We start from the raw sequence: 27,099 nt of genomic DNA, 5'->3' as shown, positions 1-27,099 counted from the left end.
TTAGGCAGAGTAAGAAAATGCAAGCAAGCAATTTAGCCTTTGCCATTTTGGGATGGGTTTTTTCTGTGGTAGGGTTTTTTAAAAATTATTTTTGTTTGCTATTTTATTAGATGCAATGGACCCACTCTTATCTGGGCTAAATATGCAGCAACAAAATCATCCATCTGGATCTTTAGCTCCTCAGCTCCATTCAATGCAGTCAGTTCCTGTAAACAGGCAGATGAACTCAGCCAGCTTTCAGCAGCTCCAGCAGCAGCAGCAGTTGCAGAATCGGCCTCCCCAGCCACATCAGCAGCCACAGCAGGGTATTCGACCTTCATTCACTTCACCAGCACAGGTTCCAGTTCCCCCTGGCTGGAACCAGCTTCCTTCTGGAGCACTTCAGCCTCCTCCAACCCAGGGAGCACTGGGTACATTGACAGTAAACCAGGGCTGGAAAAAGGCCCCATTGCCTGGACAAATGCAGCAGCAGCTTCAAGCAAGACCATCTCTAGCAACAGTACAAACTCCTACTCATCCTCCACCTCCATATCCTTTTGGAAGCCAGCAAGCTTCTCAGGCTCACTCAAACTTTCCCCAGATGAGCAATCCTGGCCAGTTTACTGCTCCTCAAATGAAAAGCCTTCAGGGAGGGCCCTCACGGGTTCCTACACCACTACAACAACCCCATCTGACCAATAAGTCTCCTGCTTCTTCTCCCTCCTCCTTCCAGCAGGGCTCTCCTGCCTCATCTCCCACCGTTAACCAGACGCAGCAGCAGCTGGGACCAAGGCCTCCCCAGAGTAGCACTCTTCCCCAGGGATTCCAGCAGCCTGTCAGTTCTCCTAGTCGTAATCCTATGGTGCAACAGGGGAATGTACCCCCCAACTTCATGGTGATGCAGCAGCAAAACCAAGGTCCACAAGGTTTACACCCTGGTTTAGGAGGTAAGAAGTGCTGAGACCTTCTTTTATTTTAAAAGGAAAAGAAACATAAATTTTCTAGAACTAATATTGCTGCTAGTTCTGAAAAGATCCTTTATGAGACAGAATCAACAGATAGGTGGAGTATGAGGTGGGTATTGGTGAGTGAGCATCCACATCACTCTGTCTCTGTCCTGCAGTGTCACAGAGATGCCCAAAGGGTCAGGGAGGAGTTGCTGTGTGCGTTGCACTTATTACTGCCAGTCATCCTGTTGACAACTCTTCTGTTGCCTTTAAGCAAGCTTAGGGTGTTCAGAGATGGTATGGGGATTTTGTTTAGGTTTGGGGTTGTTCTTTTTGTGGGGGGAAAGGGGAGGATTTTTTGCAAGAGTGTAATGAAAACACTTTTTCTCTCTTCACCTTCCTCTGTCAGTATTTACATTTTGTATTAGAGAAGTGAGGCATTGTTTTGTGTCTTCCTTTCTAAGATGTGGATGTTCTTCACACTGTCTTTGTCACCAATTTCTTCCTATATGAAGAGGAAAAATCTATTGTTGCCATGCTGTTGTACTCCCTGTCCTAAAATTAAGATGTTAAGGGATGTTTTAATTTCTCATTTGGCTGTGTTGTCTTTAGTTTTCTCTTTGGACCAATGCACTCTCTTCTTTTCCTTACTACTCCTAGAGTTCTTCTCTAACAATGAAGACATTTCCTTTGTTAGTCCCAGGATCTCTTTTGTGTCCTTGGTGTTTTTTTCCCCTTGAGCCCTTTGTATTTCCATGCAGATTTTCCATGCTTCTCTTTGCTCACCCGTTTGTTCATCGTCCTCTTGGATGACTGTTCTCAGGTCCCATACACCAGTTCTGCTTAAGCTTTTGAAATGATTTCTTTATGTACTTATGGCCCATATTCTTTGTCCACCTACACACACATAAGTACATTCTAGTATCTTCCATTCTCATGTTGTACATCCAAAATCTGTCCAAACACTGAAAGGAATTCCTGTTTCTTGATCTACTGATCTGGACAAGCTTCTTGTTTTCACTGTTTGTACTATGGGTCTTGTTTGAATTCAAATGAATTTTCTGTGTTTCAAGGTTTTCTTGGGATCTGCCAGTGCCCTACACTTGGTGTATCTCATTTTGTCTCCATCTGGAAGCAGTTATTCATTATTTATTATAGTCACATTTCCCTACAGTCTTGCCTTGCCAGCCATATGTCCCCATCAGAAATCTTAGCCATGACCTTTAGCCAGAATAATCTCCATGTTCTACTTCCTAACTAAACCTACTACAAACAAACCTCAAATTTTTTGAGTTTAAAGTCACACCAGAAATAAACTATCAAAATATGTTATTTGGTCTTATTTTAGACCTTATTGCTATATCAACAATCCTGCTGTGAGCTGTATCCTCAGGTAATTTTAAAAGACAGAATTCCTTGGTTTCAGCAAAGCTGTGTTGATCCCACTGCTGAGATTTTTGCCTGACTTCTGTGCATGCTCATTCTTTGCTGCAATTTATATGTTAATTTGTCATTATAGGTCTTTCCATTTTTAAACTACCTTGCATTTAAAGTTCTGATGTGAATGAATGCATTCAAACGGTTTGCATTTCACACAGCCAATTTAGCAAATTGGAATTTATATCACATTTGGAATAGTCCACGCTAACACTTTATTTTTTTCTCAGTTCAAGCATTCCTAGGTGAAAAACATCCCTAAAAGTTTAGCAGAACCAAAGCTGGAGTCCAGTGATGTGGTGTTTCAGTAGGTCTGTTTCTGTATTTGCAGATATATTTGGTGTTTGGCCTATAGACTTGATTACTTTAAAATATTAATTACAACCAGATAATTAGCACAGGCAGTAAAATTAGATGTGCAAGAAAGCTGTAACTGCAGAAGGAATTGAAGTCACATTCTGGCACCGGGTCAGGAAAATAAAGGGGGTGGTGGTCAGGGTTGCTTCGAAGTCTGAGGCATTGTGTAGACAGTGAGTTAAAAAGTGGCTTCTCTTAAATTCATCCACACTGCTGCTCATGCTGGCAGGCAGAGGGGAGGTTTTTCTGTGTCCCAGGGCAGCAGTGATGTTGGGATGTGCCAGAGTGTGGGTGTTGTGCCACCTAAGAGCCTCAAAGAATTCCTTGCTCTTGCAGCAGGAATAGCAGAGTTATTTGAATGAGCAGCAGGTCTGGATGTACTGAACTGTGGGGTTCCTCAGCCCACTCTGGGGTGAAAAGACCCTTGGAGTGTGTGCACAAAGCAGCACTGACCAGGAATGTGTGCCTGGTGTGTCAGAGTTGTTGAGAGGAGCACATCACTAACAAGAATACCAGTTGTTTCTCTTTGTGTACATTGAATAAGTTTAGGGCATGCTAAAAGATGTAGTAGAGCAGAAAGCAACAAACCATGTTACTTGAATTTCTAGTTTCTATAAGGTCAAACGTGGACTTTTCACCTTCTGTGGGTAGTAAGTTTTGTACTTAATTTATAGTCTGAAATTAGTCATAGTAATTTGTTAGACAGAATTGTTGTACAGGTAAAAACTATAAATTTCTTCAGCGGATTTTGTATATTGGCAAAAAACAATTTCTGCCTAAACCTCTCAGATGACAGCACAGACTCAAAGGTATTCTCCAATTACAGATTTTGTCTATTTTTTCCTTTCCATTTTCCATACTAACTAACCAGACAATTCTCGTGTTCAGGAATGGCCAAGCGGCTCCCCCCGGGCTTCCCTGCAGGCCAGGCTAACCAGAACTTCCTGCAAGGCCAGGTGCCCTCCACGGCCCCAGGAGCGCCGGGGAACAGCGGAGCGGCGCCGCTGCCAGCCGGCCAGCCCGGGCAGCACCCAGGTCTGACTGCAGGGGGGCCCTCCTCTGCTTCTGCCATTTTCCATTTGTAGCACCTGGTGCCTTTTCCTGTGTCACACGGCTCCCAAACCATTAAACTCCTGCCATTAGCAGGGAGCTGCTGGCTGGGGCTGCAGCAGCACTCTGGGTGTAGTGCTGGATAGGGAAAAGAAAAGCATAAGGCTGCTCGTGTTTCTCAAAATCCAACTATTATTGATGAGGACTGGGTGTCTGGGCTTCAGAAGCAGCTGTTGAGAAATTGAATGGAAGGTAGCACTGAAATTTGGAGGCAAGGAGTGATAAAGATACAACACAAAAGGAACTTATTGTCCAGGGGAAAAAAAGAGTAATTATCTTAGAAGCAGAATAGCAAAATAATCTTGTTCTGCTTTGAAAATATTATTTATTACTTCCTTCAAAACTTTATGACGTCTTCTTAAAGTGTGAAAATGAAATCTTTAATTCATAAATGTCTCCCCCCGTTTCACAACTCAATTATTAGTCTTTTGGCTGGATTATGGATACCCTGATGATGTAATTTCATCAGTACTCTGTGTGCATTTGTTCTTCAACCCATTATAAAGTATCTTCAGGGTTTGAAGCTCTTTTTGGTTAAAAATTACTCTGCTGAGTTAGGTGACATTAAGGGAAGATTTTCAAACTTAGGTGCAGATAACAATTGAAATTAAGTTTCTGTTCTGTCTTCTGCAGTGGGATACAGGGGAAGTACCAGTCCAAGTGTTTATTTTGAGATGTATGATGTTCTGTTTTGACAACTGACATGTATCTATAGCATCAAAATTTGCATCCCAGGACTGCAAATATGTGAGATATGCCAGTTTATTGGAAAAGGGAGGAAAGCAATTTTGGAGTACTCAACATTTAAAGGTGTCAAAACTCTTGCACCACTCCAATTAGTTTCTTACTGGTATTTTCTTTTTATTAAGGTGGCCAAGGATCTGGACCTCCTCAAACTCAGATGCAACCAGCACATGGCCCACCAAATATGATGCAGACCAATCTAATGGGACTTCATGGAAATATGAACAACCAGCAGGCTGGTGCTAGTGGGGTGCCACAAGTTAACATGGGCAACATGCAGGGACAGCCTCAGCAAGGACCACAGTCCCAGCTTATGGGGATGCATCAGCAAATCGTGTCCTCTCAAGGACAGATGGTGAACATTCAGGCTCAGGGATCGCTGAACCCTCAAAACCAGATGATACTTTCTCGAACTCAGCTCATGTCACAAGGCCAAATGATGGTGACACCCCAAAACCAAAATCTTGGTCCCTCTCCCCAGAGGATGACCCCACCCAAACAGATGATTCCCCAGCAGGGACAGCAGATGATGTCCACACATAATCAGATGATGGGACCTCAGGGCCAGGTCTTGCTACAGCAAAACTCGATGATGGAGCAGATGATGAGCACTCAGATGCAAGGAAATAAACAGCCTTTTAATTCTCAAAACCAGTCCAATGTTATGACGGGGCCAGCTCAAATGATGAGAGGACCAACCCCAAACATGCAAGGAAACATGGTTCAGTTCACTGGGCAGATGATGGCACAGCAGGGCCCCGTGAATGGGAATCCTTCTCAGGTGATGGGAATTCAGGGGCAAGTTTTACGACCCACAGGACCGGGTCCTCACATCTCTCAGCAACTTGGGGATACTGCAACCACAACAAACAACGATGGCAACTTGACACAGATGTTACCTGAGGTTCCTGTGCAGCAGCCAAACATGGTGCCTTCTCATATGCAAGGAATGCAAGGAAACAGCAATGCTTCAGGCAGTCATTTCTCTGGCCATGGGCTGCCCTTCAATACAGGGTTTAGTGGAACTCCCAATGGGAATCAGGTTTCCTGTGGGCAGAACCCTGTGTTTCCTGTCAATAAAGATGTGACGCTCACAAGTCCGCTCTTGGTTAACCTCCTCCAGAGCGATATCTCAGCAGGGCACTTCGGTGTGAACAACAAACAGAATAACCAGAATGCCAACAAGCCAAAGAAGAAGAAGCCTCCAAGGAAGAAGAAAAATAATCAGCAGCTAGAACAAACAACGTAGGTTTAATATTACAGTGTTTTTATAAGGGGCATGAAGAAACTGCCACAGGCATCTTGTCAATGTTTTATCAGCAAGTAATGGGTGAGAAAGGACTTGTATTTTATTCATATTGTAGCAGTTTCTCTCAAGAGTCAGTCACTGGAATGTTCAAGATTAAAAATAACGTGCAAATATCCAAATTCAGTTATAAACCCAATTCTACCAGCACTGTTCCTTACCTTTACTGGGTGAAGGAAGTTTAGCATGTGGCCCATGGTGCCACGGTCCTTGGAAGAGGAGGCTGCCTTTTTAAAGCAGTCTGACAGCCACGATCAAAGGGTGGGAAGTATGTTCACAAGAACTAGAAGCCTCTATAAAACATGTGCAGGACAGATTTTGGGGGGTTGTTTCCTGAATCATGTGCATATCCTGACACATTTCTGCCTGGAATCGAGCTGGACTTCTCTCTTAGTTGAAGCTGCAGCTAGAATTTAGAGGGAAGAATGTGGTACTTTCTGGGTATGAGATTAACAAATCCAAGCAGTGCTGGTCTTTCTGGCCTAGCAAATATTAGGAAGTAAAAAAAAAGACCCTACAGCTCTTGAGAGGGAGGAGGCCAATGGAAAAGATTGAAAGATCATGAATGAATGTGTCTTTTTAGTGAAAATACAAGATTGCAGAATCTCTTCCTTCTTTGGCCAGCTGTCCTGTAAACATTTGCCATTGACAGTTCACTGTCACCCAGCAAAGAGTGGTAGCTGCTGCTGCTGTGGCATTATTCAGCTCAAATGGTGAAGGCAGATGTGCTTTACTTAATTGTCCTGATGCTGCAGTGATGCTCATTATCCTGGTGAGCCCATGGGACATTAACAGCAATCCACCTGATGGTACTTGGGGGGATTGTTTTCAATCAGGGAAAAAATGAAAAAAAAAATTTGCACAGAAAATTGTAACACAGAAATATTCAAATATCAAAATCAAATTCTTAGAACCAAACAAAAAGGTAGCAATAGCACGTGAAGATCCTGGTGTGGCTCTGGTTCCACCAGTCTAGCCCCTTTGAAAAATCGTGGTTTTAACCTGAAGTTTATGCTGCCTTTCTTAGGGACTCATGTTCAGTTCAGTGCAAAGAGAAGCTGTCATCAAGTACTAAGCAACTGTTCAATATTTTAACTTTTCCCTTGGTTATTCAGTGTGTAGCCCCAGCCTGCATTTTCTGCAGTGTCAAGATTCCTTTGTGAAGATGGAATTAATAATCTCATGGACATTTTAATTGTGGACTGAAAAACTCACATCATATATAGCAAGTGATCTTTTGTGGCAATCATTAGTTGGCTTAACTAATACAAAAAGAGAATGAAGAAATTCTGTAAGGTAGAGCAAACCATGCTAATTGAATAGGCCTGGGAACAAAGGTTTTCAAGCCTCTCCTGTATAGCTGTATACAGTCGTGGTATGGCTTGTCAGATCCCCAGTGCTGCTGGGTGATCTCAGGTTACAGCTGGAGGAGGACACACTCTGTGGCCAGATGTGGAAACCTGGGTAAAGTAACTTGGCCAGCACCAAGTGTGTGGCCAGTCTGCAGCTTTGGGGTGGCTTAGAAACCTAACACAGACACCACCTTCTCCACTCCAAACAGTTTACAATAAAACAATGGTAACCACTGCTGTAGCAAGTGCCTTGCTGTGGAAGTGACAGAGCATTCAGAAGGGAGCAGATGAGTTGGCACCCTCTTCTGAAAAAAAATCCATTAATAATTAAACTCTTCTTATGATTTTGTTTTCATTGGTCATTCTGATGAGCACCCAGCCTCAGTGTGGCCTGGGAATATCAATAAAAGTGTCTACAAAGCTCTTCCTCTGAGCTTGCAAAGCCTCACAAGACTATTTGCTTATTAAAAAGTTTTCACAATAGAAGAAGTTTCAATTACAGCTTTTCTAATGAGCTATGACAGCTCAATTCCAGCTCCTAAATAAGGTTTTGAATCAGATTTTGGTGTAATTAACAAAGGAACCAGAATGTTCTGATATGGATGAGCATTTTGGTTCTACGTGGACTAAATCAATACTTGATCCTTGCAGAAGCACTAAGAAGGGGGCTGTTCTTACAAAAGTTCCTGAGTTTATTCTCCAACAAAAAGAGGGAGAGTGCAGTGAAAGCTGGCTGTAACACCTTCCTGCCTCCCTCACTCTCAGCTTCCCTCACATCGTTGGGCAAGCTCAGCATTTTCTTGCCTTGGAATTGGCAGGAATGAAATCTGCTTTGGATCATTTTCTCTTGCATCAGAAGCAAATAGGATGCTTTTCATCTCAGCTTCCTCTCTGTCATTCTTCCTCAGAAATTTTAGAATTCAGAACAACAAACCTTCTGTGGAAGTGCAGCTAATTTGATAATGACACTAAAAATAAATAATTTCTGAGAATAATAACATAGCAACAAAAGTACAATTAGGAATATGGATTGCAGTCATGTTGGAATGTAAATAGGATAAGTGAGCTATTGAAAGAGTTTATTCAGCTGAGTCTAAAATAGTTTCAAGGGTTTGCTTAATTGAGCAGCTTTGCATTGGAATGAAACCCAGGACAGTTGGTTGTTTAAAAGTGTTTGCATCTGTGTGCTGAACCTGGAGACTGTGGGTAATGGGATATAACCTGAGGAACAAGATGCTAGATGCAGTGGGATTTTGGATAAAGCAGGTTGGTTAATTCTATTAAATCCATGCACAAAGCAGCAATTGTTTCATGTTCCCCTGTGCACAGACCATGAGCACCCTGTGCACTGGAGGAACAGGAGTAATCCACTGTGGCATTGTGCAGTGTCCAGTGCAGGTGGTGACAGCACTGCAGGACAAAGAGGCTTTTCCCAGGCAGACTCAGAGGGTTTCACTGCAGCTCTGGGGGTGCCAAGCCCCTGTCAGAGCTGGGAAATGCCCAGCAGCAGGGGAGGAGCCTCTCTACCCCCAGAGCTGCTGCTCCTGGGCAGGGCTGGGGCTGCCACACCTGTCATTTTAGCTTTGCTCTCCTTAGGACCCAGCTGCCACCTTCTGTGGTTTGGTTGGTTTGGGTCTTCCTGCAGTTCTCTCTCTGCTCTGATGAGGGATTTGTATCTGAAGGTTGTACTTCAGGGTGCAGCTAGTAGAGCAGAGGTACTGCTAATGACAATCCAGACTGTACCAGGTGTGCAGTTACTCATTTATTTTTTCACATCTAGAGCAATTGAAAAGAAGAATAAATATGGAATATTTTGTCCCTCACACAAGCATCTTGCTATTCATATCCTGGGTTGTTTTCTTTTTTTTCACGAGTGGTTGTTGCTAAACATTCCCAGTGAATTTCAGCCTCGTTTGAGATTCAGTTGATGTTTAAATTTTCCAGCAATGCCAGAAGCAGACTTTCTTACCATAGATGCTCTTTGCTGCCAAACCAAGATCAGGTCTGTTCTGCCAGATTTGCACAGATCTGCCTGGCAGGAGGTGTTTGCTAAAGATCCACTGTGCACTAGCTTTGTTTTCTGGGTTAAACCTTTCTGTGCAGTGATGCTGTCTATCAGCTTTGAGCTGAACTTTAATTGTAGCATTTTTAATTTCCCACCATTGTAAATAAATAGCAAAATTGATGAATTTGAGATTACATTCACAATTTTAGGTATTATTTCAGTTCACATGGCTGGCACCTGCACTAAAGGCTGCAGCTCTTCTGGATGATTTTGCTGCCAGAATTTTTGTTCACTTGTGGCTGTTAATATAATGCTCTAGGTATATCTCTCAATTTTGCCAGTTTTCATCAAATTTATTGGTGGAAGCATGTAAGGCTACACACCCTGTATCACCAAAATTGGTGGTGTGCTGGATAAGACACAGCCCTGCACTCCAGGTGCTTTCCTTTGCAGTCCTTGCTCTCAGCAGCAGTGGCTGGAAGAGTTCTGTTTGCCCTATTTTCACCTTTCTCCTCTCTTGGTGTATGTTATTTCCAGTTTTGACCTACAAAAATTCAGGGATTTCCAGTCACATGCTGCTTTTTGAATGTTGATTAAGTAGCTGATAGAACATTAGGACAGGCCAGGGTGTCTCCATGGATGTCTACAGCTTAGTGTCAGCTGCACAAGATGCCAGAAACTTATTGTCAAGTAAATTGGAGTAGGATATATCTCCCCACTATTATGTATTTCAAATTCATATTTTGCTGAAAGTGTTTCTTCTGCCCATGGTATTTCTGCATTATTCTGCCTCTATTGGCAGTGTACTTTTTTGGATGTCTTTAATTTCGTCTTAGAACTTTTCCTACACAGAACTTCCTGTAACCTTCATATATTCATGAAGGTCATAAGCAGTTCAGTTCTTCTGCTCTCATCCCTCTTTATTTTACATCCTCTGGCCATATATATTGTTCACTGTAGAAACTTGGGGTTTTTCTAAGTCTGCAAAAGCTGTCTTGATTTAGTCCAAGTATTGGGCAGTGAGTCTGGACAATTTAAAATTGTCCTGGAGAGTCTCCTGGAGCATCAGATTCCTCAGGAGGACCATCAGGTGCTGTTGGATGAGAAACTGAATGTGACCTAGCAATGAGCACTCGCAGCCCAGAACCCCTCTGAGTCCTGGGCTGATCCCCAGTGTGGGCAGCAGGGCTGGGGGGACTCTGCCCCTCTGCCCCACCTGCAGAGCTGCCTCCAGCCCTGGGGCACAGGGAGGACACTCCTTTGGAGAGAGTCCAGAGGAGATCACAGAGGTGCTCTGGGGGCTGGAGTCCCTCTGCTCTGGAGCCAGGCTGGCAGAGTTGAGGGTTCTCACCTGGACAAGGCTCCCAGGAGAGCTCAGAGCCCCTTCCCATACTTAAAGGGGTTCCAAGAAAGCTGGAGAGGGACTGGGAACAAGGGATGGAGGGACAGAGCACAGGGAATGGCTCCCACTGCGAGGGGGCAGGGATGGATGGGAGGGATATTGGGAGGGAATTCTTCCCTGGGAGGGTGGGGAGGTCCTGGCACAGGGTGCCCAGAGCAGCTGTGGCTGCCCCTGGATCCCTGGCAGTGCCCAAGGCCAGGTTAGACACTGGGGCTTGAAGCACCCTGGGATAGTGGAAGGGGGTGGAATGAGATGGGCTTTAAGGTCCTTCCCAACCCAGAGCAGCATGTGATCACTTACAAAGCCCCAGTATCACACAGGTCTGGGCTCTGGAGGGTGGCTGCAATGCCTGACATGTCAGTGCACTCGTGCTGTGATGTTATCAAAGGGGTTGGATACCCTAAGTAAGTCACTTCTGGGTGTAGCACTGGAAGAAAAGGTGCTACCATTAAAATAAATTAAAAATGGATCTACACGTGGCACTTGCTTATCCATACAGATGTCATAGAAAAGCATGTTTAGTTTAGTTGAAATATATGTAGCTTTATCATTTGAAATCACCATTGGCATTCTCTTAGTTCTAAAGCTCAGATTCACAGCAGAAATAAATGTTTAAGATCAACAGAGCACCAGGCAACTTGTTTCCTTTTCAGTAGTACCTAAGGCAGTGACTATACACAGACCTGGTGTGTGTGTGCAGGCTGGCAAGTTACAGCAGAGGCATTTCAGTGGGTTATTCCAGGTCTGTGGAGAGTGCTGGGAATTAATTACTTGAGTACTTAGTTATAGAAGCAGAAATCAAACACCAAGGCTGGCTCTTAATAGTGATTATTTTCCTTTCAGTTCTTCAGAATCACGTCCAGCTGGCCTGGAGGAGAGTGATCAGTCATCAATGTCTGGAGACCAAGGAATGGGTTTAGAGAAGTCAGGCCCTAAACTCTCTGATTTTGCAAGTAGGCCACCAGGTTAGTAGGATTTTTCTGTGATTATCTGAATGTAATAGCTATAGGAAAGTTTTAATGATCTTTGCAACAGTTCTTTTTATTTATTGTATCACACATTCAAGTTCAAACTTTTTTTTCTCCTAGTAAGTAATTGGTACCATTGTTTAAGTGTTTTCTTTGGCTTAGCTCAAAATTAAGAGGTGGCCCCATTCTCATTTATCATCCTGCAGGTGTCATACTGAGTACTACAGTGTTATTCAGCAGTAACATAACTGATAAAAAAATGTTGTCTTTCTAGCTGTAGCACAGACTGATGTCTTAAAAATTTAGCATTGACCAATAACTGATTTTTGAGAAGAAACAGTGGTTGTAGTTGGAATAATCCTTTGTGTGTAAAGAGGATTAAATCTGAAGTCTGCAATAGGATTTATATTATAAACCACACAGGGAATTCTTAGCACGTTTTTGGCCAAGTAACACGTGGCAGATTCTACTTTATACTCAAGAAAGTGTCAGGTCTGTGGCAGGTGTGCTGGTCCATGACTCTTGGGTGTAGGAATGCCCCCTGTTGACCAAGTGACAAAATTATCCTTTGCCTCCTTAAAAAGAAAAACGCCCAGTAATTTCTCTCCTCAGTTAGGCAAAAAGACACCTCATAGGACCTTGGGGACTTCACCTCAAACTTAAGAATAATTGGACAGAAGTCAAAAAGTCCTGCCTAAGCAATTCATTAGAAAAAGAAGAGAACAAAGGAACTAATGGCTTTTGTGAGGTGTTTTAGCAGGAACAAGAACCTCTTGCCCTGGCTCGGTTTTTTCTTTGTAAAGAGCTTTGTAATTTTGCCTTTTATTTAAAACTTTTCTATTTCCAACACTGCCACAGAAATCATCCTGCTGATTTTATGGCATGTGAGGTGGCCGAGTTATCTCGGGTGTGATATAAATCTCCAAGAGCTTTTAAGACCTGACTTGAGGAGACTCATATATCACTTGGGGGCTGTCAAAATCTAAAGTTAGTTTTAAGGAGTAATAATTAGTGAAGGCCCAACTCTGCATTTGCCAGTGAAAGAAAGCCCATGGGCAGTTACAGAGACTTGTCAGGTGGTGTGAACTTGGGTTAGTAGCTGATACAACACACTAAAAGATCTCCAGTTAAATCTCATGCAAGTCTTACATTAAGTAAAACTATTTTTGTGAATTGAATAAAATCTTTGGCTTTGTTTGTAAAGCCTGTTTTTTTTTAATGTGGCTCTCATCCAAGATAGGTAGGCTCCAGGCTGTACATTCTATCCAGTCCTGTTTGTTACAGAAATTCTGCTTCCTCTGATCTTTGGTTGGCTTTAACCCTGTGTCATCTGTTGCCTTAGGTTATCCATCTCAGCCCGTGGAGCAAAGGCCCCTTCAGCAGATGCCGCCTCAGCTCATGCCACACGCGCAGCAGCCCCAGCCCCAGCAGCAGCAGCAGCCCCAGGCAGCCCCGCAGCAAGGCCAGGCACCCCCCCAGACACCACAGCAGCAGCAGATGATGATGATGCTGATGATGCAGCAGGATCCCAAGTCAGTCAGGCTGCCTGTGCCCCAGGGGGTTCACACCCCCAGGGGCCCCCTGAACCCAGATGCCCAGCGGATGCCAATGCAGCAGAGTGGGAACATGCCAGTGATGGTGAACCTCCAGGGGCCTGGACCCGTGCCTCCCTCTCCTGACAAGCAGAGGATGGCCCTACCAGGCAACCTTCCTCTGGGAAATAATGCAAGAAAAATGGTTTATCCAGATAACGTACAGAATCCTTCTAGCTCGCCCCTCACAGAGGTGTCATCAGTAGCCTCTCTTCCAGAAGGAGGTGGAGCTGAGGGCCCTCCAACATCAGGAGCTCAGAATAACGTGACATCTCATTTAGTAGTTTCACAGAACCAGTTAATGATGACAGGGCCCAAGCCTGGACCATCCCCACTTTCGGCTGCCCAAGGTGCAAGTCCCCAGCAGCAGTCTAGTTCTCTGTCTAGTGCTCTTACACACCATTTTCCAAATGTTGCTGCCCCATCACAAACATCAAGGCCTAAAACCCCAAACAGAGCTAGCCCAAGGCCATATTACCCTCAGACTCCTAACAACCGTCCACCCAGCACAGAACCCTCAGAAATTAGCCTGTCTCCAGAGAGGCTTAATGCCTCTATTGCTGGGCTGTTCCCTCCTCAGATCAATATTCCTTTACCTCCCAGGCCTAATCTCAATAGAGGATTTGATCAGCAAGGTCTGAATCCCACCACTTTAAAGGCCATTGGACAAGCCCCATCAAATCTCACAATTAACAATCAGTCCAGTTTTACTGCCTCACAGTCACACAAATTGGAAGGTGTGGTCATTAATTCAGGCAAACAAACCAATGCTGGAGGAACAAAGAGAGCAAGCCCAAGCAATAGTCGAAGGTCCAGTCCTGGGTCCAGTAGGAAAACTACACCAAGCCCTGGCAGACAGAATTCAAAAGCAGCTAAATTATCATTGACAACTCAGCAGAATCCATCTCTCTTGCAGAACATGGAATTACAGAGAAATATGGTGGCTAGTCCCTCTTCTTTGCCGACACCTGTGACCACAAGTTTTCAAAATAACTCCATGCTAAGTAACCAGAATCCTGCAGTTTCTGTACCTGCTGTGACTGGCATTCCTGAAGACAATAAGGAGAGCCTTAGTGTGCCTCAAGATACTGAGAGTCAAAGTGCACAAGGTGCCCTAGGTAGCAAGGACCAGCCCAGTATGGAACTGAAAAGTGTCCCTACTCCAGAAATGAAAGTGCTTGTTCCTGAGGAGCAGGCAAAAAAAGATGGGCAAGCACCAGACAGCAGTAAGCTCCCAGCCATGGAGGAAAGTAAAGCCATGGTATCTCCAGCCATGAGGGAGGCACCAACTTCTCTAAGTCAACTTCTTGACAATTCTGGAGCTCCTAATGTGACCATTAAGCCCCCTGGGCTGAGTGGTCTTGAAATGGCACCAATAGTCTCCAGTGGTGAGGAGCTAAAGAAGATAGCTGTCATTCCTCCACTGCAGGATTCATCCTTGAACAAGGAGCCCTCGAATTCACTTAGCCTGACTCAAAATAACGAGCCCTGTCCAAATCCAGGGCACCAGGAGCTGGGAGAAGTAAATGCAAGTGTGGCACAGAGTGTTGCTCCGGTAATGCAGAGGCCTGTTAGCTCTTCTATTTCGGGTCCTTTACCTCCCAACCAGATAACAGTTTTTGTGACTTCTAACCCTATTACATCTGCTGCTAATACATCAGCTCCGTTGCCATCCCACTTGCAATCTGCATTAGTGTCTACTGTTGTCACCATGCCCAACGTGGGGAGCAAAGTGATGGTGTCCGAGGGACAGTCAGGGGCCCAGTCCAACACCCGGCCGCAGTTCATCACACCTGTGTTTATAAACTCATCCTCCATCATCCAAGTGATGAAGGGCTCTCAGTCCAGCACGATTCCAGCAGCCCCCATGACTTCTAACTCAAGTCTGATGCCTCAGTCGGTTGCGGTTGTTGGTCCTTTGCATATCCCACAGAATATCAAGTTTTCCTCCGGGCCCACTCCTCCCAGCACCTCATCCACCAGTCCTGTGTCCAGTATTCCCACCAGCAGGTCACTCGTTCTGAATCCCTTGGCATCTCCTGTCCAGCTGCCTTCCACTCCAGCTCCTTCCAGTGTTCCTTCACAGCTCCCTGCTCAGCAAGCCAAGGACTTCAGCCCAGAGGAGACTTCCCAAGGGGCAGGCTCGGGTGAGCAGTGCCCTGTGCCAGCAGCCCAGTCGGGACCTGTTGTTTCCTCTCTGCTTACAAGCAGCCCGGGCTCTGGGAATAGGCGCAGTCCTGTTTCATCCAGCAAGGGAAAGGGAAAGGTAGACAAGATTGGCCAGCTCCTGCTGACTAAAGCGTGCAAGAAGGTCACAGGCTCCCTGGAGAAAGGGGAGGAGCAGTACGCTTTGGATGCAGAAACAGAAGGTCAGGGACTAGAAACGTCGGTCCCAAATAGTTTGGGAACAGAGCAACCCCCGGCAGAACTCGATAACAAAAGCGGGACCCCTCCAGCACCCGGTGTCACAAAACAGAGCACTTCTGGGCCCAGCAGCTCGAGCCTCAGCCCCGCGGCGGGCGCTCCCTCCTGCGCGTCCCCGGGCGCGGCCCCGAGCGCTCCCGGCCCCGGCGCGTTCCCGGCCGGAGCGGCCCCGGCCGGAGCGGCCCCGGAGCCCGCGGGCCCCGGCGGCAGCCCCGGCGCGGGCCCGGAGCCCAGCGGCAGCGGCGCGGCGCAGGAGGAGCCCGCGGCACCCCCGGAGCTGCTGCAGAGCGCAGGTGAGTGCGGGGCTGCCGGGGCACGGAGGGAGCCGGGGCTGCGGGGGATCCCGGGGCTGCTCTCCCGGCTCTGCAGCCAGGGCTGACGGCTCTCTTTGTTGCTAACAGCTGAGTGATACACAGGCTGTATTCGCCGAGATTCCAGTTCCAGATGTTTTATTTCACTTTCCGTGTACTGCTTCAGTAGGGTACTTGTCATGAACATATGAGTCTGTATCTTCATGTAACTGTTGGAAGCAAGGAGGAAAAGTGGGTGTATCAGTAATGACAGATACTTAGGGTCCTTTTTATCCTGGTAGATACACTGGTATTCTGCTTTAGTTTTGTCACAGACTTTTGATTTTGTAAATTATTTCAATTTATTGAATTAATTATGATTAATTAATCCTAATAATACTATTTTCTTCTCTGAATAACCTTCATCCTCTAGGGAAATTTCTGAATAACCTCCAGAACAGAAGAAAAAAACAACCCACACCAAATCCCTGTTTGTCTAGGGAAAAACTTAAATGCTCATTTTGGAGAAATTAATGAAAAAGTTAGCTGCATTCAGTTTGAAAACATAAAATAACTTTACATCTGAGCTTTGCTATTTTAATTTGTGTATTTGGCAGACTTTATACATTACATTGATGCTATTTCTTGATGCTATTTTTAATTTATTGACTCTGGTGTGGATATGAACCTATCACTCTTGAAGTGAGCTGAGTGAGTGTTGTGCTTTACAGCATGAATTGGACACAGAAGATAAAACTGTGGATGATAAAATCCACAGAAGTCAGGGGAACTGAAAACTTCAGCCTCTGTGATTTTCCCCATGGCTGTTGGATGTCATAGCTGCCACTGGAAGATGGAAGCTTCCTTGGAGCTTCACAGAAAGAATTCTGGCTTTCTAGGAAGTGATAGACTTTATTTAAGCAGGAATGTTACACTTTTTGTCTTCCTGTTCTCTGTAAGTTCACTATCACATTGAAGACTAGAAAGCATTAGCCCAACAAAAATTGGTTTTCCGCCTGATTTTTTTAATTGGCAACCTAAGAAAGGTTAAGTCATCATCTTATTGCCAAAGGCCTTCAAGGGCAGCTCTGGAGCATATTGTGCACTTTCATTTAAAGAGTGAGGGCACTGATTCGTTGAAAATATACTATTTTCCTCCAGAATCTCTGTTGAAATTAACATTAACTGTTAAAACTGTTAAAATTTTAGGATTTCCTTCACTGTCACAGTCTGCTGAAAAACTGTTACCTTTAAAAATGTTGTTTATGATACTTCATTTCATTATTCATTCTAGTTTGAGAAAACTTGCTTGGGATAGTTTTGCCAAAGTTTGTTTTAAAAAGGGGAGTTGTGTATGGTGGGAGGGAAGTGGAGGGTAGATTAAAAATATTGCATCTGTAAATGGCAAAGTGCAGTCAGCTGGGAGAGAGAGCTTTTTGTACCAGCCTGATCACACAACAGCAACTCCTTTACTCCCTTCGACAATAATGTTTTTTCCCTCCACTTTTATTCTAGCATCCTCTCAACATTTAACACAGAAAAAAAGTTCAGTTGCAACATCAGAAAGTACTGTTCAAAGAACAGGTAAATCTTCCTTTGGAAAAGCAGAATAGAGGTGAACTAAATCCTTTATGAAAATGTATTTTTTTGAATGCATATTCAGTGGTCACTAACACACCGGGTATTTTGGGGGGTTGGGTAGGGTTTTTCATTATTATTTGTGCTTTTGGGATTGTTTTACTTTGCTAGTTACGTTGTGCTTTGGAAGTCTCCAAAGCCTTGTGGGAGATTCAGGATGGGGTCAAGTAAAAGATGAAAAAATCCCCAAGAAAGGTTTTAGATATTCAGTGTTAAATTGGAGGGACTAGATTTGTAACAGTACATTGTGTTTGAATTTGGAAGTTCTGTGCCGAGCTAATAAGAAAGGTGTTTCTTTCATTGTACCCTTCTGAATATAGAAATGTGTTCATGCCATGCTGGGATTGTGTTTTAGAATGGTAATACCTTTTTTTGTGTGTGTGTTCAACTTTTAATGCCCTCCCAGCAGTGTTTCAGGATGGAGCCCTGGCAGATGACTTTGTGCTGTTGCCATTTATTATCATGGTGTTTCACCATCAGTTCTGGGTTCTGTTAAAAAAGCAATTCCCAGGTTGAGCAGGGAAAACAGATAGATGTGGGCTTAGTTATGTGAAGTGCCACTCTGCCATCTCTAATCTGATTGGAAATAGAGTTTTTAGGAAGTAAAAATTGTACTAAATTGTTTTCTTTCAATTTCCCCTGAGACAAAGGTGGTCATACCCCTTGTTTTTTCACACCTGATTTATTGCCCTGTGCTGCTGTGACTGTACCGGGGGTTCCTGCTGGGGGAAGCACTGATGCTATCCATTTTTTTGCTGTTGCATAATCTCCCAGTTTAAATTTTGGGTGGGAAGAAAGGTAACTCCTTTCATTGCTCAGTCTCTTCTTCCTTAGTCCCCAAGACATCTGTTTTTCTCAGACAGTGCTATATCCCTTTACACTGAAGAGGGTGATGTTCCAACACTGCAAATTCATCCTAGAAGGACAGACATTGCCCATTCTCTTACTTTTTAAACTGCCTCTATTCATTGTGCACACTCCAGCAAACTGGGAGCTAAATTGCTGTCAAGGGCAAAGCCCCAGTTTGTGTACCACTGGCCCTGAGTTTGATGGGACAGTTGAGCTGGGCAGTGAGACAAAGCCCAGGGGGTTCATCCGTGACATTGCTGTGTTAATCCCTAAATCTCTGGCAGTTCCTCATGAGAGGGTCTGTGTTTAGGTATAGGTTTTCCCTTTCAACAAAGGATACAGTGGATATGGAGACAATTAAAAGACAGACAGTAAAAATATTGATATTTTATGATATTTTATGTGCTGAAAAGGAGAGCTGTTTGCTGAGGTGAAGACTCCAAAGGAAACCTGACCTGTATGTACAAAATCACTGAGAGAGAGAGAGAAAACAGGTCAGACTTCTTTTGCATCATCTCTACTGAGATATTTTCCAATTCTGTACAAGTGCAATTGGGCTTCAGAAATTTGTCATTAGAGGATATTGCTGTGAGAGGCACTTGGGTTAAGGCTAATTTTTACATGCGGAATAGAGCCAGATGTGTACTTTTAAGGTTTAAAAATTAATGAAACCTAGAAGGTTTAGTAGAAATAAGCTGTCTAAAATGGAAGTTTAAAAAGGGATAAGAGTGTAGCCAGGGAGTTTCTCTATTGTTTTCTTCTGCAGGGCTTTAATTTTTCCCTGTCTTAGCTGACTGTAGTGTCCTGAAGGCTGTAATCAGACCAAGCACTTGGCCAGCGTGGTATTTTGGCTTGCTTTGCTTTGAGAGAAGCTTATCCTTGAGATCTAATATATGATAGAAAAATGTGAGCTAGTCATGCCTTGTCAGCAGGTATGTATCTCTACAGCAGACATTAAAATTATCTTTTTCTTTTGTAGAACTTGAGACAAATGCTGCAGTAGTTGCTGGTCAAAGGTAAGGAGATAGTTTGTAGATTCAGAGTAGATGTAGTTTTCGTGGGAGGAAGTCCCTTTCTCTTTGCTTAATTGCTCAACCTCTGCTACTGCTTTTCATTTTCTTGGCCATGTCCTTTCTTTCCTGCTAAGATGTCAGGCCAGTTGAATATTCCAAACCATTGCTGAAATGCAGTATAAGGTAACCTTCTCCTTAGTCTGTGCTTTGTGCAATGTTTCCTCTCATCCTTTCAGGCCTGGATGTTTCATGTCCTGGAAGGGTCTTGATGGTTGCACAACAAATCAAAACTAACCCCCCAAAGCCTGCAGCTTAGCTGTTGGGTGAATTTTTGTTTTCTGAAAGGAAGTCTTTCAAAAGTTTGTTCTTCTGCCTTGAGGATTGTTTTCAACAGTTTTCCTCTATTTGCTTGTTAACGCTCTGCCAAAACTTGATAAGAAAGTCAGGTAGAAGCTTCATGTTGTCCTGGTTAAGACGTTCAGTAATTAAAAGATATTATGTCAAATGGTTGTGTTCTGTCAGAAGAAAATACAGTTTCCAAGACCTACTTGTAAGATTCTAAACACCCCAGGCTCTCACTCAGTTGACAGGAGAGCCCCTGGGGAGGTTTTTGGCTAATGGTGCTGGCACAGCTGGCCGGGTTTTGGACACTGCCCTCATGGGTGGAGTGACCCCCTAGGCTGGGCCAAGTGGGGCAACCCCTTGTGGGGTTCCTCAGGAGATGAGGCAGTGCCTTCCTTTGTAAGGGAGGGAATGCAGTACATTTCCTCAGCTCAGGAATGGCTCTGAATGGAATATTTAACCCTATTTATCTTCATTTGGACTGGCAAAGAAAAGCTGAAATTTCACAGTGAGTTTTCTTCAGGATAGAATTTTTCTGAAAAGCTGAAGGTGGGACATTGGCAGCTGAGCAGATTCTCCACATGAAGTGTCCTTGTGTGACCATGTCCAAATTCACCCAGCATATCAGATTACCACAAGGGCATTTTCAGGGTTTTTCTGATTGATGCTCTTCTGAGCAAGACTGGAAAAGAAGGAAAGTTTGCAGGCAAACTGGGTCTGGTGATGGCTGATACAGTGGAACCATACAGGACAAACCTTGATAGAATCACAGATGGTCTGGGTGGCAAGGGACCTTAAAACTTACCTTCATGACATGGGCAGGGTCACCTTCCAGTATCCCAGGTTGCTCCAAGCCCAGTCCAGTCTGGTCTTGGACACATGCAGGGATGGGGCAGACACAGCTTCTCTGGGCAGCCTGTGCCAATTTCTCCCTAACAGCTAATCTAAACCTATTCTCATTTAAAGCCATTAAAAACCTTTAAAACCTATGGGGAACCTTGCAACCTATGAACCACTAGAAATATTTTCACTTGGAGTAATTTGATTGCCTCCTATAAAAGGAGGGAAGTGATGTGCTGGTTCCTATGAGACAATCCCAGCTCTGGATTTAGTCACTAGAATCTGTAAAAATGACCTGTACTAACTGAACTTTGGGTGCTGATGCCTGTTTGCTTCTCTCTGGGAAGCATCCACCTGTTTGGGGGATCCAGTTTGTAGATGGCCCATAAAATCCCTTATAGGGAAATAGGTTTCAGTATTTTGTATCTGAGATTATCTACAATATATAGTCTCCTCTGCTGTGTGTCTTCTCTTGAGAATGTTTGTCTCTCCTTCCATTGAGAAACTTTCATTTCAGATTTCTGTTATTTAACTGTAAAGTTTGTGTGGTTTTAGTCCTTCCCCTCAAAGCAGGATGTGTCTGAAGGGTGACACTGCAGTGGGACTTCTGTCACACACAGGTCCCTGTGCTGTGTCTTCAGTTTCTGATTCAGGAACCCTTTCCTGATATCCTGCAAGTTGTCACCCAAAGGGCCTGAAATGAGCTTTCTTCTTTTTCATTATCATCAGAATAATTTATTTAGTTAATTACTTACCTTTGAATTCACATGAGAGAAGTTTAGTTTAAACTTCTGAAACTGCTTAGTCACCAGAAATTGTCTGGCATGAACGCATTAAGGAGAAAACACCCAAAACTCAAGAAGAGTTTACAGGGCTAAGAGAGACAAAATAAAAGAAGAATTTAATTATAAAATGTAGCGCTCCCTTTAGTGTGTCAGTAGCACAAAACAGATTCCCATAGTACCTAAAATCATTATTTTATAGCAGAAAAACCTTTTTGTTACCAAAAAAAAAAAAAAAAAAAAAAAAAACCCACTCAAAAAACCTAAACAGATTTTGACTTCAAGCTTTAAAACCTAAATAAATTTTTTTAAAAAAACTTTTTTTTTAAAATATGTGAACAAATCACTTGGATCAATGGAGTAAGTCTTTTTAGCAAAACCCAAAAGTTGGCATACTCCCTGGAGAGTTCTTAATTCCTCCTGATGTTCATCTGCAATTTCAACTCTGCACCCCCATACTGCAGCAGTCTCTAATGTAACCTGTTTGCTTTTCCTAGACTTCAGTAATGGTGGCACCTGTGGAAAACAGAGCAGACAATTTATAATGCATCTAATTTCTTGGTCTTCTTATGTTGAAAATATTCTCTTTGAGGACTTCTCAATTCTGTATCCTCTGATAATTTTTGATAGAAATGGACTATACTCTGGCTTACTCAGGTCATTCTTCATCTGATAGACCTTCTGGTATCTCTAGCGTTTCATATCTTCAGTGCTAATAGTCCGGAACTGGCACCTGTGTCGGGCCATCCTCCAGCTTGTCTGACTTGCGTAGAAAAACATAATTCTTCTCACACTTCATCAGAAATATTTTGTCCCACTTTATTAGTAATGAGACAAAAGAGAATTGTGAAAAGTCTAAAACTCCAAGTAGAAGAAATTCAAGAACAGAGGATTCTGCCGCTTCACAGGAAACTGTAGAGAACGGGCAGCGCAAGAGATCCTCGCGACCCGCGTCCGCGTCCGGCACGGCTAAAGGTAACATGCACAGCCACCCTTCCTGGGGAGAGGGCAGCTCCTAACCTGCTTCCCCACGTGTTTGCCCTGGCAGTAGCTGCCTTGTAACGCTGGTTTGCAGTTCACACACCTTGGGTACTTTATCTCTAGTTTCAAGCATTTGGCCACAGGTTGGTGTTGAAGCATTTCCCAACGTCTGCACTGGCAGCAAATGCTGTATGAATTCCTCTTTGGTACATCTGTGGAACTTGTTTTCTGCAGCACTCACCACCATAGTGTTCAGCACCTTGCCTAGTTGAATTCTCTTTGCAGAAATGTGTTGCTGTTGGAAGGACCATGCTGAGATCAAAAAGTGACATTTTCCTTTTCCTGAAGCCTGAAAGTCTTCCCAAGTGCACGGTCAGTTCTTGCCAAGTCAGATGCCATGGTTCAGGCATACTCCAGAGGTTGCTGAGGTGGCAGCCAGGAGCCCCAGGGAGTGCTGTGTGCTAGCACAGAGCCTCAGCTCTGCTCCACAACAACATCTGAACTCCTGGAGTTATTAACCCATGGCATTAGCAGGTGCTGACGTACCTTACTCCTACCCAGGTTACAGTCTTTAACAGTTATGCAGCATTTGTGTGATATGCACGGCCTAGTGCCAGGCTGAAGCTAATTCTGTCAGCTTCTTGTGTTTAAGGGTCAGAAAAATGCTGATGGACCAAAGTTGTACAAGAGAGTAGAGAGAGACCGTCAAGAGGCAACATCCAACCACTATTTTAAAGATAATATACAGAACAAAGAGGTACTAATATAAAGTGATTATAAAAGGAAGTCAAGTTGAATTCAGCCACCATTTCTATACTGGAGGTACTGAGGCGTGGTGCTAAGAATTGTGTGTTGTCAGAGTTTCAGAGAAGCATTCCAGCTTTACGGCATTGTGCAATGACTCCCAAAGATTACACAGGGGACCTATATGTTCTGCACTTTTGTGACTGCTGAATTTAATTATAGTTACTTCTTGTGGCAGGACTGTGCAGAAGAATCTGAGTCTGTATTGTAAAAATAAATTCTCTTTCATGATTGTGAAAAAAAGTTTGAAAAATGTGAAGCCAGTGTAAAATCCCTGCCTGCGTTTGAGGGGATCTGGAGTGTGTGACCTGCCCCACATGCTGTACTGGGTAAACCTAAAGATGACAACCAGTGCCACTTTGAGTTCTGAAAATGTGGGAACGGGAAAGTGCTTGAAGTTTAAATGATACCAAAACTCTCACAGGGGTTTGCTGACTGTGTAATTCATTTACCTCTGTAAATAGAACCTGTGGTTTTAAGTCACGCGTGTGAAGCTGCCACAGTGTCCAGGGGCTTTGCTGGACACTTGGGTGCAGTCTGCAGGGGACATCTGGCTGTGCTGCCTTACTGTGAGCACACAGCTGCTCCTGAGCTGTGGAGAATGAGCCAAACCAGCTGCTCTGCACACGCTGCACCTTAGTGGGGTGGCCACAGGTGTGTCAGCTGGTTTGTCACCTGTGTCTGCTCTGTTGTGTATTTTTGCTAGGGAATCAGAGCTTAATTATTCTGGTTTGGTTGCTCCTGTCCTCATGTTATCTGTGTCCTGAGAAACCCCCTAATCCATGGTAAAAGGAATATGGGGCTGAGAGGAGTTATCTCTTGAAATAGAGGCTGTTTAAAGTCATCATTAGGAAAAATAAATCAGCAGGGAGAGACCAGCTGGAGTAGGAACTTGGTTGCTAAGCCTGGGGAAGGAGGGGGCAGAGGAGTCACTGTGAGAGAAGAGGAGAGCACACAGGGAGGGTCAGCCCTGTCCAGCTGTGTCCAGCACACTCCAGGTGCAGGGTTTGGGAGGTGCTGGTCATGCTCCCAGGGGACTGAGACAAGGGCTGGGTGCTGCTGGCCCACTCCCCCTCTCAAACACGGAGCCTTGGGCAGCAACAGGGGTGGCAGCAGCTGCTGCTGAAGCTACTTCAGAGTCAGTCCTGGTGCTTGAAAACTGGTACTGTACTGGTGTTTTCCCTTTTTGGAGTGCTTTTCCAGCAAGGGCTGCTTTTAGCATTTACTGTACCTTTGAGTTTGTTACATTTTGAAATGTTGATTGTTTTTTCTAATTCCACATTGTAACAGCTGTGGAGTTGTACTGCTGCTATTCTAATTTTAGATGGGCTTGGAAATTTTTTTCCCTTTTGACTCTTAAAATACACACAGCTACAATAGTTTTTGGAAAACATTATGAAGAGCCAAAGAGACATTGCCAACATTTAAAATCACATTTTTAAAAAGATCTAAAGATGCAAATGCCTTTGGTCCTTACTCTTTTTTGTTTTGAAATGGAAACTTAGTGCCTTGGTAAGTGCACTGGACATGTCATCTGCTGTCACCATGGCCCTGCAGGTGTTAACATTTGTGTCTTTTTGCATCAGCTGTGTTCCTGTGACTCAGTGTACCCTGCAGAGACTTGTTTTGAATGACTTTCTGAGAGCTCAGACAAGCTGGGGTGTGACTGGCATGGGCAGAGTGGTTGTGTAGCACCATCTCCTCCTGGGACACAGCTCCCCTGTGGCACTAGGGGACGGTTACAAAATGTGGCTCTTCTTCCCAAGGCTGCCCTGTGCCCTTTGCACCTCGTGTGTGTCGGGCCCGGGGTGCCTCAGTGCTCAGGAGTCTGTCCTGTGTGGGGAAATCCTGCTCTCCAGAGCACACACTCTGCTGTGAGGTTGGAGAAATGGCAGGGCAATCTGCCCCTCTGGGGAATGGCTTACCGACTGCGTATCCATGCTTGTTTTCTTCTCTTGATTTCAGAAACGAGTGCCAGTGCAATGCAGTCAAAAAGAAGAAAATCCAAGTAAATTACTGCATGGAAACATGAGACTTGTAAATGAGTGTGAATTTACCAATAGCAATTTTGAGCTGTGATTTTTCTTTTTTTAATAAAATTCTGTACAGTAAGTAATTTTAATATTATACTGTTCCCAATAAATGATTTTTTTTTCTAAAAAACAGATAAATAGATATAAAAACTGGGTTCTTCTAAAACCGCCTGGATTTGCAAAGTGAAGTCAGGGTTAGCACATTAGGGTAATGTGTTTGTATGAAATGGAAGGGGAGGGGAAGACAATTGTAAATTTATTTGTTTCCACTTTTCATAAACAATTTAGAATACAGGGTTGTCATTTTTAGGTATTAAAATAATGTAATGTGCTGTTGTTTAAGTACTGTATGTGAATAGCAGTCAAGGGGTTTATAAACAAATCCCATGTTGTTTGGAAATGTAAATAATTTTATTATATAGTAGACCTGATGTATTTGTTGTAGAAATGGACCAGTGAAACAAAAAATAAATTTAAGGGTTTGTATAATGTTCCATTCATGCTCCAAATAAATGTTATTGTCCTGTAAATTGCATTGGATTATTATTAGCAACAACAGCAGCATCATTCCAAACAGGAGGATTGGAGGGATTATTTAGAGCTCTGGGCCTGCAAGCTCCTTATATGTAGCTTCAGCAAGGAATTTGTTTAACCACAAACAAATTAACTGATGCAGCTGCTCCTGCAAAGCGAGGAAGGGCACCCTGTGAGCAGAGCAGCCTCCCAGCCTGGCTGCCCTCAGAGGCTGCCCAGGAGGGCAGGCAGGGCCAAGGCGCAGCTGCAGGGGGCAAGGGCAGCAGCCTGGCATCCCTGCTGCCAGCAGCCCTGGCACCTGGCACGTGCTGCCTGGAAAGCAGGTCAGGCTGGCTGGAGCTGCTGAGAGCCCGCAGCCCGAGCTCTGTGCACACACACTGCACCTCTTCTCTTTCTTGCTGAAATTAAAAAATATGTGTCTCAAAATGCTGATTAAATATAAATTGTTATTAAATAGAAGTTGCCAGCTTCTATAATCACAGAAATGAGTTATTTGTGCACAAGGTGGCAGGCACTGATTGAGGCCAATGTTATAGGATCATTGGGGTTGGAAAAGCCCTTTAAAACCATCAAGTCCATTTCCCTAGCACAGCCAAGGCCACCACTAACCCATGTCCCCAAGTGCAGCATCCACATGTTTTTAAAATCCCTCTAGGGATGGGGACTCCACTATTGTTCTGGGCAGCCATGCCAGGACTTGACAGCACTTTTCCATGAAGAAATTTTCCCCAATATCCAACCTGAACCTCCCCTGGTGCAACTTGAGGCCATTTCCTGTCATCCTTGTTCCCTGGAGCACAGCCCAACCCCATCCAGCTCCACCCTCCTGTCAGGAAGTTGTGGAGAGTGAATGTTTCCCCCAGTCTCCTTTTCTCCAGGCTGAGCCCTCGCAGCTCTCTCAGCTGCTCCTGGTGCTCCAGCCCCTTTCCCAGCCCTGTTCCCTTCTCTGGATACGCTCCAGCCCCTCAATGCTTTTCTTGCCATGAGGGGCCCGAAACTGTCCCCAGGGTTGGAGGTGCCTCAGCAGTGCCCAGCACAGGGGACAGTCGCTGCCCTGGTCCTGCTGCCACACCATGGCTGGTACAGGCCAGGTGTCATTGGCCTCTTGCCCACACCAGGCTCATGTTCAGCTGCTGTCACCAATGCTCCCAAGGCCTTTCCCACCAGGCAGCCTCCAGGCACTCTTCAGTGTCTCCATCCTCCCTGCCAGCGTGTGGCTGCTCCTGTCCCTGCACAGGCACAGCTGATGTGGGTACAGGAGCCCCCCTGTCTTTGCTGGGGCCCCACTCTGCACTGGGGCTCACCCTGCTCCATGCTTGGCCTCGCTGCTCCTCTTGCTGCTCAGGTTGGGTGGGAAGCTTTAGAAAATG

The 27,099-nt window shown here is 44.5% G+C and overlaps 1 protein-coding gene across 6 annotated transcripts in view; it reads left to right on the top strand.

The window, feature by feature from the left end:
* The window catches only part of NCOA6 (nuclear receptor coactivator 6), a 44,240-nt gene extending 18,515 nt beyond the window's left edge, over positions 1-25,725 (top strand). For 4 of the 6 annotated variants that reach the window (XM_064391634.1, XM_064391637.1, XM_064391635.1 and 1 more), the window contains 9 exons: positions 111-926; positions 3,609-3,755; positions 4,700-5,819; positions 11,483-11,604; positions 12,950-15,916; positions 17,429-17,497; positions 19,380-19,416; positions 22,204-22,352; positions 25,128-25,725. In XM_064391634.1, the coding sequence (XP_064247704.1) occupies positions 111-926; positions 3,609-3,755; positions 4,700-5,819; positions 11,483-11,604; positions 12,950-15,916; positions 17,429-17,497; positions 19,380-19,416; positions 22,204-22,352; positions 25,128-25,174 (5,474 nt within the window). In that variant the 3' untranslated portion in view covers positions 25,175-25,725. Of the gene's footprint in view, positions 1-110; positions 927-3,608; positions 3,756-4,699; positions 5,820-11,482; positions 11,605-12,949; positions 15,917-17,428; positions 17,498-19,379; positions 19,417-21,874; positions 22,353-22,643 lie in introns of those variants that run through there. The other 2 variants (XM_064391638.1, XM_064391639.1) reach the window with 2 other exon arrangements.
* Positions 25,726-27,099: the final 1,374 nt, after the last annotated feature.

The sequence above is a fragment of the Passer domesticus genome, chromosome 16, assembly GCF_036417665.1.
Source record: "Passer domesticus isolate bPasDom1 chromosome 16, bPasDom1.hap1, whole genome shotgun sequence".
NCBI lineage: Eukaryota > Metazoa > Chordata > Aves > Passeriformes > Passeridae > Passer > Passer domesticus.
Note: the sequence above shows the minus strand (reverse complement) of the source record. Positions and strands in the feature narration are given on the sequence as shown.